The sequence below is a fragment of the Lampetra planeri genome, chromosome 22 (genome assembly GCF_965212315.1).
Source record: "Lampetra planeri chromosome 22, kcLamPlan1.2.h2, whole genome shotgun sequence".
NCBI classification, from domain to species: domain Eukaryota; kingdom Metazoa; phylum Chordata; class Hyperoartia; order Petromyzontiformes; family Petromyzontidae; genus Lampetra; species Lampetra planeri.
In genome coordinates, this window is record NC_136128.1 from 9,825,673 (window position 1) to 9,843,094 (window position 17,422).

General features: G+C 53.9%; 1 protein-coding gene across 1 annotated transcript; it reads left to right on the forward strand.

The window, feature by feature from the left end:
• The first annotated feature begins 864 nt into the window (after positions 1–864).
• LOC144725116 (collagen alpha-1(XXII) chain-like) lies at positions 865–15,043 on the forward strand. The gene is made up of 9 exons (XM_078604587.1): positions 865–1,083; positions 2,518–2,751; positions 3,945–4,171; positions 4,811–4,981; positions 6,539–6,764; positions 8,036–8,159; positions 8,791–9,178; positions 10,543–10,624; positions 14,847–15,043. The coding sequence occupies exons 1-9, from the start codon at positions 984–986 to the stop codon at positions 15,041–15,043; spliced, it is 1,749 nt and encodes a 582-aa protein (XP_078460713.1). The 5' UTR covers positions 865–983.
• The last annotated feature ends 2,379 nt before the right edge of the window (positions 15,044–17,422 follow it).

Here is a 17,422-nt window from a genome sequence, read left to right on the forward strand (position 1 = left end):
ATTGCGACCCAAGTGATGTTTCAACGTCGCCAACGGGAGGGCGAAGGTAATTACAGGCGCAGTGAAGGTGGCTCATCTAACTAAAAAAAAATCCAGGCCCAGCGGGGTAGCCGAGTTGATACGAACGTTTGAGCAAGAGATGCAGATGCCTCGGAGAGCATCGTGATGAAACGGGTGTGAGCGCTTAAAATTAATCATTAACTGGCATTGTAATGGATAGCGCAGTGGAAGCGGGCGCGAGAGGACAGGTTAAGAAGCGTATAGAGCATATTTTGTCTGGAATAATAAAATTCATTCTGAGACGGGGGAGAGTTATAGAGACAAGAGACGGACGTACCGACAGCCCATGGACCCTCTGGACTAAAGTTTTCCAGCAGTATGATGATGTTGTTTTTGTTGTTGTTTTTGTTGTTGTTGTCATCCTTTGGGATCCTTCTCCTGGGCAAACATCTCTCTCCCATTCTCTCCCATCTCCTCCTTTCCCCAGCTGCTCCAGTCTAGTCGTGGCCTCCGAGCTCTGTTGATGCGCCCTCGCTGCTGCTGCTGCTGCTGCCATCACTTCCGCTCTCTCCTTTCTGCTTCCCTTCCCTGCTGTCGGTCTCCCACTCGGGAGCTGATTCTGTCTCTCGTTAAAACAGCAGCACTCGGTACTGATGGCAACTTTCCGCGTTTCGCCAGCAGAAATGTGGCCTGTTAAACAAATGCCACCCACCCCTACCTCCAAGGTTACCTGATGATGTTCCAGGCAATGGGACATCTTACAGGTCACCACTCGGTGCACAATCGAATTTTAACCACTTTTGCTGCACCGCTTTAGAATCGAAAATTGGCGTGCTCACGCAATTTGGCGTTGACGATCTCCGGGTCAGAACAGCTGGCCTGCCCCCCCCCCCAGCCCCCGTGGCCTCCGCTAGCGCGGGGAACCCTCACGCCGCTGTCGGTGGTCTGTGCACGCAGTGGCGCTCGCGACCCATCGGCTGGAGATGAAGTTCGGCACGGGGAGTGCGGTGGCGCTGGCGGCGCTGGTGATGGCGATCCTCCTGCCGGGCCCGGCGTTGGCGCAGGGCGACCCCTCCACGTCAGGTGAGTGCTGCGTCTGTGCCGCTTCTTAGCCCATCGGATGAGCCGTCCAGGCTCAACCCCTGCCTAGCTCCTGAGACCCGGCGAGGCTGTCGTGGATTTTCCGGTTGACGTTTGTTCCGTTTTTGTTCATCGTGGTTGCTGAGCTTTAGCCTAAGACGCAAAGTGGTCAGCAACAAACAGCAGGCCAGTTAAATTTGTTTTTTATCAGGAATGTACAACGCTAATAATTGTATTATTACCAGGCATCGCAGTGTTTGCAAGTGAATTTTTCAAACTCTTATTATGCACTCTTGTTTCTTTCACCTATCTCTGTGTGTGCCATGAAAAGGGGCCATTGGCCAAAACGTCGCCAATTATATACTGTGTTGAACCACCAACTGCCACTTGTTGTTTTGTTTCCGAGAATTTGGTTGGACGTGCGGGCAGCACCCCGTGTGCCAAGGGCGCCTGGGGCTGCCACCTCGCGCGCTCGCCCGCCCACCCCCAGTCCTTGCTCCGCCACTGTTTGCCTACAGCGGTTGTTCTGCACTGCAAGGCCCGCGGGCTATTGGCGGCCTCGGGTGGCCTTTAGCGCGGCCCCTGACATACGCCCCCCCCCCCGACAATGCACAAATGGTTGAAACGCCCCCCATCGTTATCATCATCGTCGTGCTGCTGCTGTCAAACCCCGACAGTGCTTTCAAACGTGTGGCGGCCCTCACGCTGATGATGTCTTCTCGGCGAAGGTGCCCCCCCCCCAATCTGAAAATTAGTGATGGACACCGGCTTACCGTGAACGCATTGGGTGGCAGGGTGGCGCAGCGGTAAAACGTGTACCTCACAGCAACGAGAGCCTGGGTTCAATTTAGCAACTGTGGTGGCTTTTTGCGTGGAGTTTGTATCCCCCCCCCGCTTTTGTACGGGTGTCCTCCGGGTTCTCTGGTTTCCTCGTAGATTTATCGATATTAAAAAAAAAACATACGACTGAGCTGATATTGGCCAAACATCGTGATGCTGAAAAAATTCATCGGCTGTACCCTGTCCTTCAAGCATCATCTTCATTCTGGCAAAAAGGGTTCCATATATTAAACAACCTGCCAATTACTCAATTGCTGCTAATTACTCAATTGCTGCTAATTACTCGATTGAGATTACACACAGCTTCATCTCTCCCCCTAATGCGTACAACTTTCTGGTAGACAAAACAAGCATCATAATAATAATAACCCTAACCGATGATTGCCCTACAACTGCCTTCCTATGAAACTTGAAACGTTAGACCAGCGTTGGCCAAAACGTTTGGTCCAACGTTCCGAACCACATACCAACATTGTCGTCATCCCATGCGCGCCGGGGGGTAGCGCGCCATCACCGCTTTCACGCCCACGGCGCGCCCGCCCCCCCGACCGGGTTGGTACTGAGCTCCTCCAGGATGTGGCAAATATCTGCAAACAGACGAGTACTGGAACATCGGGCAGGAGGGCGAGCCGGAGCCGCGATCGTCACAGGGACGTGACCCCTGGGCGACCTCGGGGGAGAGCGGCCCAACCCCCGAGCCTCCGCCGGAGAGCGTCCTGCCCACCATCCCGCCCGTCGCCACGCTCTCGCCACCGCCGCTGCACTTGTGGTTCGAGAGTGGCGAGGACGACAGTGCCGCGTACCTGGAGGACGCCGAGGCCATGCTCGGGGGTGAGCGACAAGTGGGCGAGTGAGCGAGCGAGCGAGCGGGCAAGCAGGCGAGCGAGCGCGCGACTGAGTGGCGAGGGTTGGTGATTAAGAAGGAGTTTCACATTTGTTTTGTTGAATCGGTTGAGAGAACTGCACTACGTACCCGACGGACCTGAGTTTGATTCCCGCTTACGACCAATAACGGCGGTGATTATCCGGTCCTGGGCCTCCCCTAGGTCGACTCAGCCTCAAATTAGTACCACCACCACGACTGTGGACACCACCATGGCCACTGTGAATCCGAGGTGGTGGCAATTCTGCCAGCCCTTCCCTCCAGCTCTGCGCCCCTCCCCCACCCCTTGAGATCCAGACAATTGGTTTTGTATGAATAATTATTGGAGAAAATACATTGAATGATTCATTTTGCAACATTAATCCACTACCCTGTTTAAAACAGGGTCGCCGCTGTGGCAAGATGTTATCTGTCTCGCCTGGTATACAGGAGATCGTAGGTTCGATCCCGACCCTGACGCCTCCTGTATATTTGAAGTTGGCGTGTGCTCTCTCCACGTGGTCGCGTGGATTTTTCTCCGCATCCTCCTGGTTTTCCCTCCAACATTTATAAAACATGCGCTCAAAATTATTCAGCTGCTATGAACGCCACTTCGTTGAGCTATCATTTGTGGCCATGTCGCTGCTGAAAAAGAGCTACACAGTTCAGTGGGCCTCCCCTGGTTCAGTAAGAAAACTTGTTTACATCTTCTTGGTTCTTTCGGTAAAGTCACGTAGAAAGGAAATAATAAAATAATAAAAATAAAACATAATAAAATAATTCTCACGACGTTTCGGCCACAACGCAAGCGCCGTCTTCAGGTGAAGAACAGGTCTGTCAGAAAGACAGCGTCTGTCTTTCCGACAGACCTGTTTAATTTTTATTATTTTACTATTTCCCTTCTACGTGACTTTACCAAAATAACCAAGAAGATGAATCCCTACAGTCACGAAAGCTTTAAATCGAAGCTTGTTTACAGTTTATTGTAAAAATTTGCGAGCTTCTTCGCCGGGACAATTTTTTTTAGCTCGCACCGCTGCCACCGCTGCCAGCGTTGACAGGTCGTGTTCACCGTGTCGTGGCATCGTGACGCTGACGGGTTCCCGGTGCGCGCCGGCGGTGGCGCGTCGTCTTCATCGTCGCGGTCTTCGTCGTTCCACAGCCTCGCACGATCTGTGCCGCGCGACCCCGATGGACCTGGTGTTCGTGCTGGACGGCTCGCGCAGCGTTCTCGCGCACAACTTCGTCAAGGTGAAGCACTTCGTCAACGCCCTCGTCGACTCGTTCAGCGTGGGGCCCAGCGCGACCCGCGTCGCCGTCGTGCAATACAGCAGCCGCGTGCGCACCGAGTTCACGCTGGGCGAGTACGACTCCAAGGAGGCTGTCAAGGTGCGCACGCACTCACTCGCTCGCTCGCTCGCTCACTCACTCACGCACTCACTCGCTCGCTTACTTGCCCCCCGCACTGCTGGGGCCCGCTGCGTCGCTCGGGCGGGGACGTTGGGGGGGGGGTGGTGAAGAGATGCCAATTCTGGAGGATGATTTTTTTAGTTTGTTCTTATCTCCTGGGTTAATAAACGGGGTGGGTGGGGGAGGGCTTTTTTCGTAACGGGAAACTATTGTCGCAAGAACAATAAGGGGGGCGGCCACGCATCACTGGGAGGAGCGGTGGCCGGCGGTCGACACTCGTGACCGGGGGGGGGGCAGCCAAAGAGGGGGGGAGCGCTCCTGAAATCACGACCGCCGCGATGGGAGACGGAGCGATGAATCCCCCCGCGTGCGCTGGTCCTCGGAGGATCGTTTCATCGCAGGATCGCCGCGAGAGGTGGCGGCAGTTTTGGTTTGGGGTGAGGGGAGGGGGGGTTAGGGGAGGGGGGGTTAGGGGAGGGGGGGTTATGGAGGCCTTCGTCCAGCAGTGGGTGGGTGGACCCTGTCCGACGGTGTCGATGACGACGGTGAACGTCGTTGACCGTTACCCGATGAGAGCCTGCGTGTCAAATTGAATGAATGGCTGTCGCCGCCGCACAGGCGGCCGTGATGCGCATGAGCTACATGGAGGAGGGCACCGTGACGGGCAAGGCGCTGAGCCACATGACCGAGAAGAGCTTCAGCCCCGAGGAGGGGGCGCGACCCAAGGGCCTCGGCGTGCGCCGCGTGGCCATCGTCATGACGGACGGCCGCTCCGCCGATGACGTCAAGGTACGGCGCGGCTCACCACCACCACCGCTGCCACCGCCACCGCCACCACCACCGCCACCACCACCACCGCTACCGCCACCACAACCACCGCCACCGCCACCACCACCGCCACCACCACCGCCGCCGCCACCGCCGCCGCCACCACCGCCACCGCCGCCGCCACCACCACCGCCGCCGCCACCGCCGCCGCCACCACCACCGCCGCCACCGCCACCACCACCACCACCACCGCCACCGCCGCCGCCACCACCGCCGCCGCCACCACCACCACCACCACCGCCACCGCCGCCGCCACCACCACCGCCGCCGCCACCGCCGCCGCCACCACCGCCACCACCGCCACCACCACCGCCACCGCCGCCGCCACCACCACCGCCGCCACCGCCGCCGCCGCCACCACCGCCACCGCCACCACCGCCACCGCCGCCACCACCACCACCACCACCGCCACCGCCGCCGCCACCACCACCGCCGCCGCCACCACCACCACCACCACCGCCACCGCCGCCGCCACCACCACCGCCGCCGCCACCACCACCACCACCACCGCCACCGCCGCCGCCACCACCACCGCCGCCGCCACCACCACCACCACCACCGCCACCGCCGCCGCCACCACCACCGCCGCCGCCACCGCCGCCGCCACCACCGCCACCACCGCCACCACCACCGCCACCGCCGCCGCCACCACCACCGCCGCCACCGCCGCCACCGCCGCCGCCGCCACCACCGCCACCACCGCCACCACCACCGCCGCCGCCACCACCACCACCACCACCGCCACCGCCGCCGCCACCACCACCGCCGCCGCCACCGCCGCCGCCACCACCGCCACCACCGCCACCACCACCGCCACCGCCGCCGCCACCACCACCGCCGCCGCCACCGCCGCCGCCACCACCGCCACCGCGCTCGCCCACACTCTCTCGCTCGTCCGCCCTCAGCCAATTGTCCCGCTACTCGTCCGCTCGCTCGCGAGTCGCAAGTCTGACCCCGCGATCGCTCGTTGCCCGGAATCACCATCTTCCTCCACTTTTGTATGGCAAGGTCAAGTTTAGCAACGTTAGCCGTGTGAAGATTCTCATTCTATGGTTCTTTCGGTAAAGTCACGTAGATAGAAAAAAATAATAACAATAAAATATTTGAAAAAATGAAAATAAAGTGACTGTCGAGGCGATTCAGCCGTTCGTTAGCCCCTGTAGAAGCTTGTTGGATGTCGGTGTGGGATAATGAGACCGATGGTCTTGGCTCTGGTGACCACGGCAGCCATGTTCACTGACCTGCGCTCACCCGCTCGCTCACTCGCCTAAATTCCGGTACTTGCCCGCACGACTGCGCATCTGGGAAAAAAAAGCTTCGTAGCTCATCGGATTCCTCGAGGATAAATGTCACGATGATTCTGATTCCGCCTCGCCGGCACTCATTCACCCGCTCGACTGCACAGTCACTCGTCAGCCACTCACCGTAACCACCGAGACTACAAATTCCTCGTCGCTTGGTGAACACGTTCACCCGGCCGGCCGACATCTGCCGCTGTGTTCACGCGTGCGCGTCCAGGACTCGGCGCGTGCGGCGCACGAGGACGGCATCCTGGTGTTCGCCCTCGGCGTCACGGACAGCGTGGACGTGTCGGAGCTGGACGCGATCGCGTCGAAGCCGTCCAGCGTCTACATGCACCACGTGGACGACTTCGAGCTGCTCTCCAAGCTGCGCGTGCAGATCGTGCGCAAGATCTGCGAGGGCCTCTCGTGCCTGGGCGCCACGGGACGCGACGGCGTGCCCGGTGAGACCCGCGCCGACGACGCCGACGCCGCAGTACGCGCGTGCGCCCGATGCGAGTGAAACGCAATCACGCGTGGATTTGCGCTGCGCCTAAATGCGAGCGCCGTCGTGAGACACCGCACAGGGTCAGAGGGGCACATTCCATAGGTTATAAACGCCGCGGTTACTGAAGAAGGCCCCGGCACGCGGGAGCGAAACGTCGGACGCCGCGCCGAGCGACGCGCGGCACCGACGCTAAAAGACGATCGCCCGCTTCCAACGGAATCGTCGGGGCAAAATCTCCCGACGGAAGATACTTCCTGACGAGGCTTTTGCGAGCGAGCATTTCAAATGATAATAATAATAGTGTTAATTATTATTAATTGCATTTCCGCGAAGGAAGTGGGCAAACATTGCGAAGCCCCAGCAATGCGCAGGCGACGTGAAGCCCAGGGATTAAGGACTTGTCCCCATCATTATCCTCACGCACGCACGCAGCGTGAGTGCTCGCCAAGCTGGCCCTTAATGCATATTTAAATAGCCAAACGTCTTTATTAATGAGCTGATGGGCAAATGTGTGCCGTTAATGAGGGCCGCGTTTTAATGAGGGTGTGTGTGTGGTGGCGGGGGGAGGGGCGGGGGGGATTTGGTTTAACTCGCGATGACAAAGTTTAGTTTTTTGGCTTTTGAAGCCCCGCATGCCTCGGGGTGAAGTTGAACACTTTTAGTGAATTGGTTGATGTAAATGTATGCAAATGAAGGGCGATTCATTAAATCGCACACGCCTCGGTCTATTTGAGAAGTAACAAATCGGTGTAGGCTCCCGTGTCAAATTACCATTCAAACATAAGCAAACTGCAAATATGTAAGCGCCTCTCTCAATGGCATTGAGGAGTTGATTCATTTTTATTTTGTTTAACATCGTTGCGAATGTTCGTGCCTTTAGTGACTGCAGGGGTGACTTGAACCCATTCACATACAACGTGGACGGAATAAATAAAAAACCACTCGACTCTTACGTGCTCCGATCCAAGCCGTGTATCGCGAGCTCAATAATCGAGGCTGCTCATTGGTCAGCTCACCGCGCTATGAACCCGGTGACCTGAGTTCGATTACAGGGTCATGTTCAAACCACTGCACAATTTTTTTACCGACCTTGTAGATCTATTGAAAGCCTTCTGGCTTATTGAAAGGCACCCGTAGTACATCGCTCTACTTCGGCACCTGATTTAGCGTTCACTTTGTTGCTTCGTTTCTTCTTTTTTTCTTTCTTCCAACATCTTATCGCCCCAGGGACCGACCTGGTGAAGGAGTTCGGTCTGGCGACGGCTCCTGGAGTGACGTCGGTAGAGGGAAGCTCCTCGGATCATCCCGCGTTCCACCTCGACGCTTCCGCCAGCCTCATCAAGGACACCGTGTACATGCCGCTCGCTCGCTCGCCCGCACTCACTCACCCCCAGCTACCCCCCCCCACCCCCCGTTTCTCCCCTCTGACCCCCGTCCCCCACAACCTCCGGTCACCAGTCCGCAAATAAAACAAAAACTCAACACATTTCTGATAATAAAATTAATATTTTTACTATAGAGAGCGTCATTCATGCTAATTGTATCCCACAACGCCGTACATTAATTATATATAATGGCCACATCTTACGTATAGCAACTACCTAGCAAAATAAAACCCATAAGAACATTGTTTTTAAACAACAAAGAAGAAACGGCACGAACAACAACAAAAAACATCACAACAGAGAAATTAGTTCATTATGCCACATCCCCGACCGCCAATGCCAACTTCACCGCCATAAATTGAACATTGGTGATGATGTTTGGCACGTGACACTTCTCCTATGGCCCAGCTTCTACTGCTGCGGGCTGGACCCTGATCAAGGCACCCAATGGGAATCCCAGGCGCAACCGGGCGGAGGGGGGGGGTGGGTCATCTTCCCAGTGGCCGTGGGAAAGGTGGCCGTGGGAAAGGTGGCCTGTGAACCTATCGCTAAAGCGCCGGTTCCATCGTTGTCGCTTCATCTGACCGCTCGATTCAGGTCCCTCCACCCGTTCGGGCTGCCCAACGAGTTCGCCCTGGTGGCCACGCTGCGTCTGCCCATCCCGGTCAACTCGGAGGCGCCCTGGAGCCTGTGGTCGGCGCGTTCGCCCGACGGCGAGGAGCAGGCCTCGCTGCTCGTCGACGGCCCCTCGCGCTCCGTCGAGTTCTCGTCGCGCCGCTCGGGGAGGCACACCTTCGGCCAGCTGGACGCGCTCTTCGACGGCGAGTGGCACAAGCTGGCGCTGTCGTCGCGCCACGGCCGGGTGGCGCTGCTCGTGGACTGCCGCGCAGCCGGCGCGTCCGACGTGTCCGAAGCGAGGGACGAGGCGGTCGTCGAAGGCGGCACCACCGTCGTCGCGCGCCGGGCCGACGGGTCGACCGTTCCGGTTCGTCGCGCGCCCCGCCGGCACGTCGGTCGGGGTTCAGGCCGATTGGCTCGACAGCTACACGGAGGGGAAAGATCTCAACGATTGTTGGTTTTGCGATGGTTGGCTTGCACATTGTCAGCTTGCAATGATGCCCTGTGGCGACTGCTGCCACCACCCGCGCCTCTTGGGCTGTGGCCGTCCATGTTTAAAGAGCTGCTGAGCTCAATGAGGCCTTACCGGCTGAGTTTTGACAGCCAACCCCGAGACCTGCTCGCCAGTGTCCCAGCTAAACTGCTCAGGAGGCCTCGATGATGCTCAACGGGGTCATCTTCTGCAGCAGCGGCAGCTGGCACCACTGCCACTGTGACTGCTTTCATATACGGGGTGCCATGGTGGTGAGATGTTAACTACCTCACATGGTATACAGGAGGTCGTGGGTTCGATCCTGACCCTGATGCCTGATGTATATTTGGAGTTTGCATGTCTCTCTCTCTGCCCGCGGTCGTGTGGATTTTTTTCCTGGTCCTCCAGTTTTTCCTTCCACATTTAGAATCGATATTCTATTCTATTTAGAATGTATCAACGCCCTTTCTAAGGCGCTTTACAACGCAAACCGACGGCGGTAGACAAATTGGGCAAACGGGGAGCAACGGGTGGGGTGGAGCGGCTGTCAGTGAGGTAGGTGACGGAAGGGATGGAGGGACAGGGGCTGGGAATGGAGCCACGTGATGTCGCAAGGGGTAGTGAAGGAGGAATAAGGTGGAGTGTGATGATGAACGAAGGTGACAGAGGGGTGCAACGTGGATGAGAGACAGCGGCAGGTATAGGGCACAGGCGTAACGTGGCAAGATAGATAGGTGCTACGGCTGGGCATGGATGAGGAGGGTAAGTGAAGGGAGGTGGGGGCAGAGGTCTGGTGGCCGGAGGGTTGGGCTGATTGAGGAGCACAGCGGAGGACTGGGCGACAGAGGTGGTTCAGTGATTTGTTTACATTCTAGATTTGAAGTTTTCGTGACTGCAAGGATCCATACTCTTTGGTTCTTTCGGTAAAGTCATGTAGGTAAAAAATAATAAAAGTAACAAATTAATTTTTTTTTTATAAAATAAACATAAAAAATTAAATAAATGTATTTTACTTTTTTTTTTCTTATATTGATTTGCTTATCTTTTCTATACTTTGCACTCTTGTCGTGTTTTTGTATTGTTTGTCGTTGTAACGATCTGACCCCGTGCCCCCTACTGGACATCCTTCGGGGGGGAAACAAAAAAATAGCTTCACAGCTCAGCGTCAACAAAAAATGTCTGCACGCCGATGAAGTTGCGACGTCGTCTGGTTTTGCGACCTGACGCCCGATCGCGTGTCCGACCGTGTCTGGCTGCAGATCGACGTGCAGCAGCTGCAGGTGTACTGCGATCCCGAGAGGGCCTCGCTGGAGGTCTGCTGCGAACTGCCGAACGTGGTGAGTCAGCACCGCCGCTGGGGCTGCTTTTGTTGTAGTCGTAATAATTATTGTTTTGATTCAACAAGAGGCCGGGGGACAAAGCACCGTTCAGTTTGCCGTCCTTCCCACCCGCACCTCCGATTAGCACGGTTGGGGGCTGTCCATAAATGACGTCACGCACCTAGAGGTGGGGGGGGTTCAGGCATTTGTGACGATGTGTGACGACGGGGGGGGGAGGGGGGTTTGAGAAATGTGACGTCACATCAAAATGCGCAACTTTAAATAAATATAAACAACACGTTCTGCTTAATTAAATATACTTTTTAATAAATGTTTTCTCCTACAACATCAGAGTGCAGCGCCACATTAAATACGTACTACAATGACAATAGTTTAAAGCGATTTGAAGCATGTTTTATATTTTTAGGGGGGGAGGACAGAGCTTTGTGACGTCATATTTGAGGGGGAGGGCTCTGACTTTTTGTGACGCCGTGTGACTAGGGGGGGGGGGGGGTCAAAAATCGTCCAAAATCGCGTGACGTCATTTACGGACAGCCCCTTGGCTACGTACGGCGTGAAAGAAGTTCAACGCGCACATGAGCACGAGCGACGTGGTAGAGGGTAGGGGGGGGTTACAGATCTTCCGCAGACAGCAAACCCCGAGACCAGGTGCCCTTGGGGCAGGGGAGAGGGCTGGTGGTTTGGGCTCAACCCCCCTACTCACTTAGGGGTAACGCTTTTATTGTAAGACAAGGAGAGGAGTTGAACACGCACACGTGCGTACTCACCTCTCTGACTCGACATCAATAACAATACTCGAGCCCCACGTCAACCCACTGCTTTAGATGCAGGCCTCCCCATTCATCGTAGGTGGGTGCGTGTGTTGAACTTCTTTCTCACCGTACGTAGCAAACCGTGCTAATCCAAAGCAGCCGGGGAAGGACCAAAGAAAGGGCTTGTCGGTTCACACCACGGGTTGCCACTATACAGCGTGGTTTAAAAAAAATGTGAACACTTCTGAGAATTTGCAACAGTGTCACGAGAAATGTGCTGCCTCCGAGCTCTGGAGACCACCTGGAGAAGATTCCAGGAACGCGTTGACAATGTTGGCGAACAAGTGGAGACTCTTTGAACTTTTTTAAGCTATTAACATTTACATTTGTTATCATGTTACAGTGTATTATCCTTCTCTTTCCATTAAAAACTAAAGTCTCATATAAGTGTTAACATTTTTTTGAAGCACACTGTGTTAAGAATCGAAAGTTCACGTCTGCAGTTGGTCCCAGCTTGCCCTCTCTCCGACTCCCCCCTTAATGAATCCCACGGTCCCATTGGCAGCTGCCTGGCCCCCTCCCCGCTGTGTGAAGTTGGCCTCCCCGACAGACGAGATTCACTCGTGCGTTGGCCCAGACTCGGGTTCGTCATCTTGGTTGAGCAACAGCAGTGAACACCCCCCCCCCCCACCTCTGCATTGGGTTAGCTCTGCGTTTGAATGTAACCGTGAATCGATTAGTCGATTTAAAAAAAAGCTATTGTTATTTTCACGATACGAGCATTAGCCCTGTGCCGGTAAGAAGTGGGGTTGCCACCCTTTCTGGTTTTCCCAGAATTCACCTTTTTTATTGAGGAGGTAGCTCTTCTGCGACGTCTGCAAGTCTTCCCGGGAAGTATGTACGTATATATGTTGAACTTTCTTCGCACCAGCCGTGCTAATCGGTAGTGTGGGACATTGCAAGTTCTGGCATTTGTCAGTTGCGTAATATAACGCGCTACTCAAGACAATTTATTTTCGTGCACTTTTCCCCTCGTTTGCCCTTGCGAGGAATTCTTTTTTTCTTTCCGTGAATCGTCCAGGGTTTTGTGTACCTCCGAGGTGGCGGCGGCGCTTGTGAGAATCGATGATGATTCGTGCAAACACAGACGACCGTTGATTCAACCGAGCACGTGGCAATGCGTTGATGTATCGGTTAAAAATGTCGCGCTCCCGATAGATGCGAGTGAAATGTTATTACTTAGCGATTAATGCAAATAATTTGGCCACGTCACTATGTAGGTTAAGGCGTGGACAACCACTGTGCAAAGTGTAATCAACAAACAAAAATATTCAGACATGATGCGGTCCAAAATGAGACAAACAGGAATCGAGCAGTCGTGTAACCACGTGGAGATTCATTGATTGAAATCCACCTTTCCAGCCATGATACATCCATCAGGTCATCAGGCGTTTCCACTTTCCAACATTTACTCCCCTTTACCAATTGACCTCCCTTTCAAACACAGTACAAATTAACTCATTCCACGCTGCACACGCCTGATGATTGATGAAAACGGCCCACGTGACGCACTAGACAATCGACTATATGTGCGTCATGCGGAGCACGCGCGCGCGCCCAGATTTTCGATCTTCGTGAGCGAATGTGCTCCATCAAACGCGGACGGTGGGGAATTGCCCTAGCGCATCACGTCGCACGCGCCGGTCAAACATCGGGCGCGTGTTGCGTGCATTGAGTGAAATTTGTATTTGAATGGAGAGAGTAAATTGGTCAGCGGAGGGGAAAAACGTAGCGTGGCCGTGGGTCGCGAGGAGCAAAGTTTGGGAACAAATTTAAACCTGAAACACGTGACGTTGCTCATACTCTTAGGTCTTTCGTTCAAGTTACGTAAATAAAAAATAATAGATCACGACGTTTCTATCGCAGCACAAGCAATCGTCTTCAGGTGAAGACGATCTATTATTTGTTTTTATTAACGCGACTTTACCGACAGATCCAAGAGTATGAATTCCTGCGGTCACGAAAGCTTTAAATCACGTGACGTTATATTCTCACTCGTTGCATGCCACTTGTTCACGGGACCCCCGGTAGCCGCTAGAGGGCTCTACATTTTACTTATGTCGTGGGTTTACTCTCCAACACGCCGGTGTTGCTGAACTAGTTTTACGGGACTAACCCTATTAATTGGCTGCGTCGGGTGGTGGTGGTGGTGGGTTTAACGACACAACATTTATATTTACTCGATCTAACCTTCCCCCCCCAAAAAAAAAAATCTATTACGGATAATACTGGTCGCGATAGCCTACTACGCGTTACACTTGACTCACTGGTATTAACAAAAATAAAGAGAACAAATCTAGAATGGAATCGTCACGTTGTAGAATCGTGGAAATTCCATCGGATCTCTGTGGGGGGTGTCGTAGTGGTCGGGGGCTGGAGTCGTGCACCCTCAGCCGTGTGACGTCCTTTGGGCTGCAGGCAGGCGTTCTCGCTTGAAGACGCGGATAAAAGAATACTAATTAAAACTTGATTTGAAGCTTTCGTGACTGCAGGAATTATAATAATAATTGTAAAATAATAATTGTCGCGCGCGCAACAGTGAAAGAACAAAAAAAACTATCCGTTGCTGATCTTTTTGTTAATTTATATATTTTGTGTTATTGTTGTCCCGTGTGTCTCCGTTTCAGATTGACACCAGGGTAAGTTGCGCATCTCGTGCCCTCTCCTGCACACACACGGACATGCACACGCACGCACACGCACACGCGTGAGCATCCACAATTTGTGCGCGGCTAGCGTTGGCAGGGACCATCCCAACGACACGGCAACCGGTGTTCAACTCTCACGCACGTGTGTGAGGCTTATTGAGGCTTGACCTGCGTTTAAAAAAAAACACCCGAAGCGATTCAACGCACGTGAAATTCACGTCGAGTGTTGTGTTTTCTGTTGTTGCTGCTGTTGTTGTCGTCGCTCGACGCATGCGTTAAGCGGTTGTTTGATTTTCTTTTGTCCGTGCGCGAGTTTAATTTGTGCCGCCCAGCAGTCGGCTCCCACGCACAGTAATACTCGCACGGGGAGTTGATTAAAAAGTAATTATCCCAAAGCAGCGTTTTATTTATATCATTAATAATTTTAATAAACGAAAAGTGTGAAAATGCATGCATCAACAAACAAATCTTTTGTCACACTCTTCAAATCCAGTAAAAGTTTCGGAAATAATTACTAAGTCTCTGGCGAGACGTTTCTGTGTAAACAGATTAATTACTCTCATATCATTATTACCGATTGATCATCTACATGCCTGATGAGACTTTTCTAATACACACGCGCACGCACCACCGCACAGATTACTATTACCATCTTGAAGTGGTTCTCCAACCCCGCCATCGTGAGGTGCTGCCTTCTTCTGCACGCTTGCTTTGAGTTCTCTCACGACGCCCGCTTCGTTACCCTCGCCCCCCCCCTCTCCAGTGCGCCCCGCGGGTCCTCGTGGTTCCGACGCCACCTCCGCTCCCGTCGCCGCAGCCCGCGCCGGCAGCCGAGCCTTGCACGTGCCGGATCGGACGCCTTGGACAGCCGGGGTTTCCTGGGACAAAGGCATTCGCACGCGCAATCACGCACGCGCGCGCGATCACACGCGTCGGAATGAGCGGTATTGCCAGCTGTAACAAACAAAAAACGTGTTCCCTAGATCGCCCTCTTCATGTGGTGTAGGCATCGCTAGGAAAGCCTCGGGACGGCTCATTGCGACGCGAAAAGTCCTGGGTTTTTTGTTGTTGTCGGTTGCGTAGTAATAATCATGATAATTATAATGCACCGTGTGATATATTCTTGTTTCCACATTGCGTCCCCAGTCTTTAGTAGTTTAGAGGTAGCAATTTTAGGACGGATGTGAAATGCGCTGTTTTAGCCATGCGTACACAGGTTGACATCTCGCTCTATGTGGTAGTCGTAGTAGTAGATGCGTTCCGAACAAAGAGCACGCAAAGTGAAACTGCGCGAGTAGCACACACACACAGTACCGACGCACAGTACACACATAGTACACACATATTGCACACACAACGCTGTCCCATGTCCGACTGGATAGCCACACGTATGGTGAATTCAAACGGCATGGTAGCACATTTTGGGTAGAAATAGGTTAGCTGTATACGCGAGTAACCGTGAAGGGCACCACCCACAGCCGCCTTTTTCTTCCCAGTGCTGATATTTACCGACCGCGCCACGTGGCTCATTCAACAATTAGTCGAGGCCCAAGCACTGCACAACAACAACAACAATAGTCGCCATTCGCCGCGGTGATGTCACCGCGCGCTTGTGCCAGGCTAGGTGCGCTTCGAGGCCACGTGAAGTGTCGAAGGCTCGCTGGCAAGAGGTCACGGGACAGACCCAGGTGGCATGGGTTGACTGGCTGATCGCACGCAAAGGCAAAGATCCCCCCCGTATAGCCTTAAAAAATTGTTGGGGCAAGTGGTGTTAGTGAGGAGCACCTGTGAAGGCCGGCACGGCACGTGAGGGGGTGGGTGGCCAACACCACGCCCGGCCGCCTTTGTCTCCCTAGTGGTGATGTTTACACACCACACAGGGTACTCATTTGAGGCTGAGTCAACCTAGGGGAGGCCCAGGACAGGTTCAGGTAATTGTCACTGGTGTTAGCCGTGAGCGGAAATCGAACCCGGGTCGCCAGGTTCGTATGGCAGCACGCTAACCGCTACACCACCACTCCCCAAGGGGCATGGGTCGACTAGCTGACCACACACACATCGACGTACACAGAGTGCATTTCCACAGACGAATGTTTATGTACGGTTGTTTTCTTGCGCAAGCTTTGGGCCGGATATAAAATTATTCAAACCAAAGGGAAAATATGATATCGCTCGTCGTCGTCGTCACAACCAGCCTTCGAGCGGTAAAAACGCGTGTGCCTTCAGTGTCATCCTGTCACCTCATTGGCATGCAGTTCGTGTGCAGCGTGTCCCCTGGGAGATATTCAACTCGCCTTTGCTCTCATTTACAAAATGTTGTTTTGCTTGATACTCAACAGCTCTGAGCATCACAAGATTAACAAACACATCTATTACATCCATGATACAGGTGTTTTTTTGGGGGGGTTAGATCGCGTGAATATATAAATGTGTCGTTAAACCCGCCACCACCCGACACAGCCAATTAGTAAGGTTTGTCACGTAAACAGAACGTGCCAATTCGTCACTAGTACAGCACACCGGTGTGTTGGAGAGCAAAGTCACAACATTAACAATCTGAGTACCATGTGTTGCCAGTAACTACAACCTGCTTCATCAGGCGACAGCCAGATTTGTGGAGAAATCCTCCTGTTACGTTCCTGAAAGAGGGGTAGATGTGATGACGTCACTTGTGTGCTCTCCTTGTTCCTGTCGTCATCGTTTTAGCAGCATGATTTGCACCCTTGTGCCGTTCGCATATTTCACCATTTGTTTCATGTTTTTTTTTACTTTGAAACCAGGGTCCAAAAGGCAACAAGGGAGAATCTGGATTCCCCGGGAAGCAAGGTCGAGCGGTAAGCACAGGAACCAGCGTCGTGCCCCGAAGCGACGAATCCATTCAGCGCTCTTGCGGAGAGCCCTTGCGACACACACCCATGCCAGAGAACATCCTGAGCAGAATCGGATATATATCACGATACTTGACCATGCTGGTCAGTGTAGGGCTGGTAAAAAGGTGTGGTGGGGAGGAGGCAGGACCGGTTTAGGCTATCACCTCGCCGCCGAAGTTAGCCGTGGCCTGGAATCGAACTCGGGACGGCTCCACCCAAGCGCCTGGGGAACAAAAGTCATTTGTTCGCGTGCGGATGGCGGTTTGACAACTGGATTATGGCAATCTGGACGTCACAGGGGCCGGTTGTAATAGTTGGGGTTTGGTACAGAGCCAGGTTTAGAGGCTTTGGTGCGGGGTAACATCCTAACTCTGTTTCGTTAATGGGACGTTAAAGAAACGTAGACAGAAGCGGGTTCTGTTGAATGCTCTCACACCAAATTTATTACTGAAGGTAATGGTGGTGCTTT

Excerpts from the sequence above, each read along its gene's own strand:
- LOC144725116 (XM_078604587.1), top strand. The coding sequence starts at position 984 with ATGAAGTTCGGCACGGGGAGTGCGGTGGCGCTGGCGGCGCTGGTGATG. Across the intron at positions 1,084-2,517 it reads GGGCGACCCCTCCACGTCAG|ACGAGTACTGGAACATCGGG; the intron begins GTGAGTGCTGCG and ends ATCTGCAAACAG. Across the intron at positions 2,752-3,944 it reads CGCCGAGGCCATGCTCGGGG|CCTCGCACGATCTGTGCCGC; the intron begins GTGAGCGACAAG and ends GTCGTTCCACAG.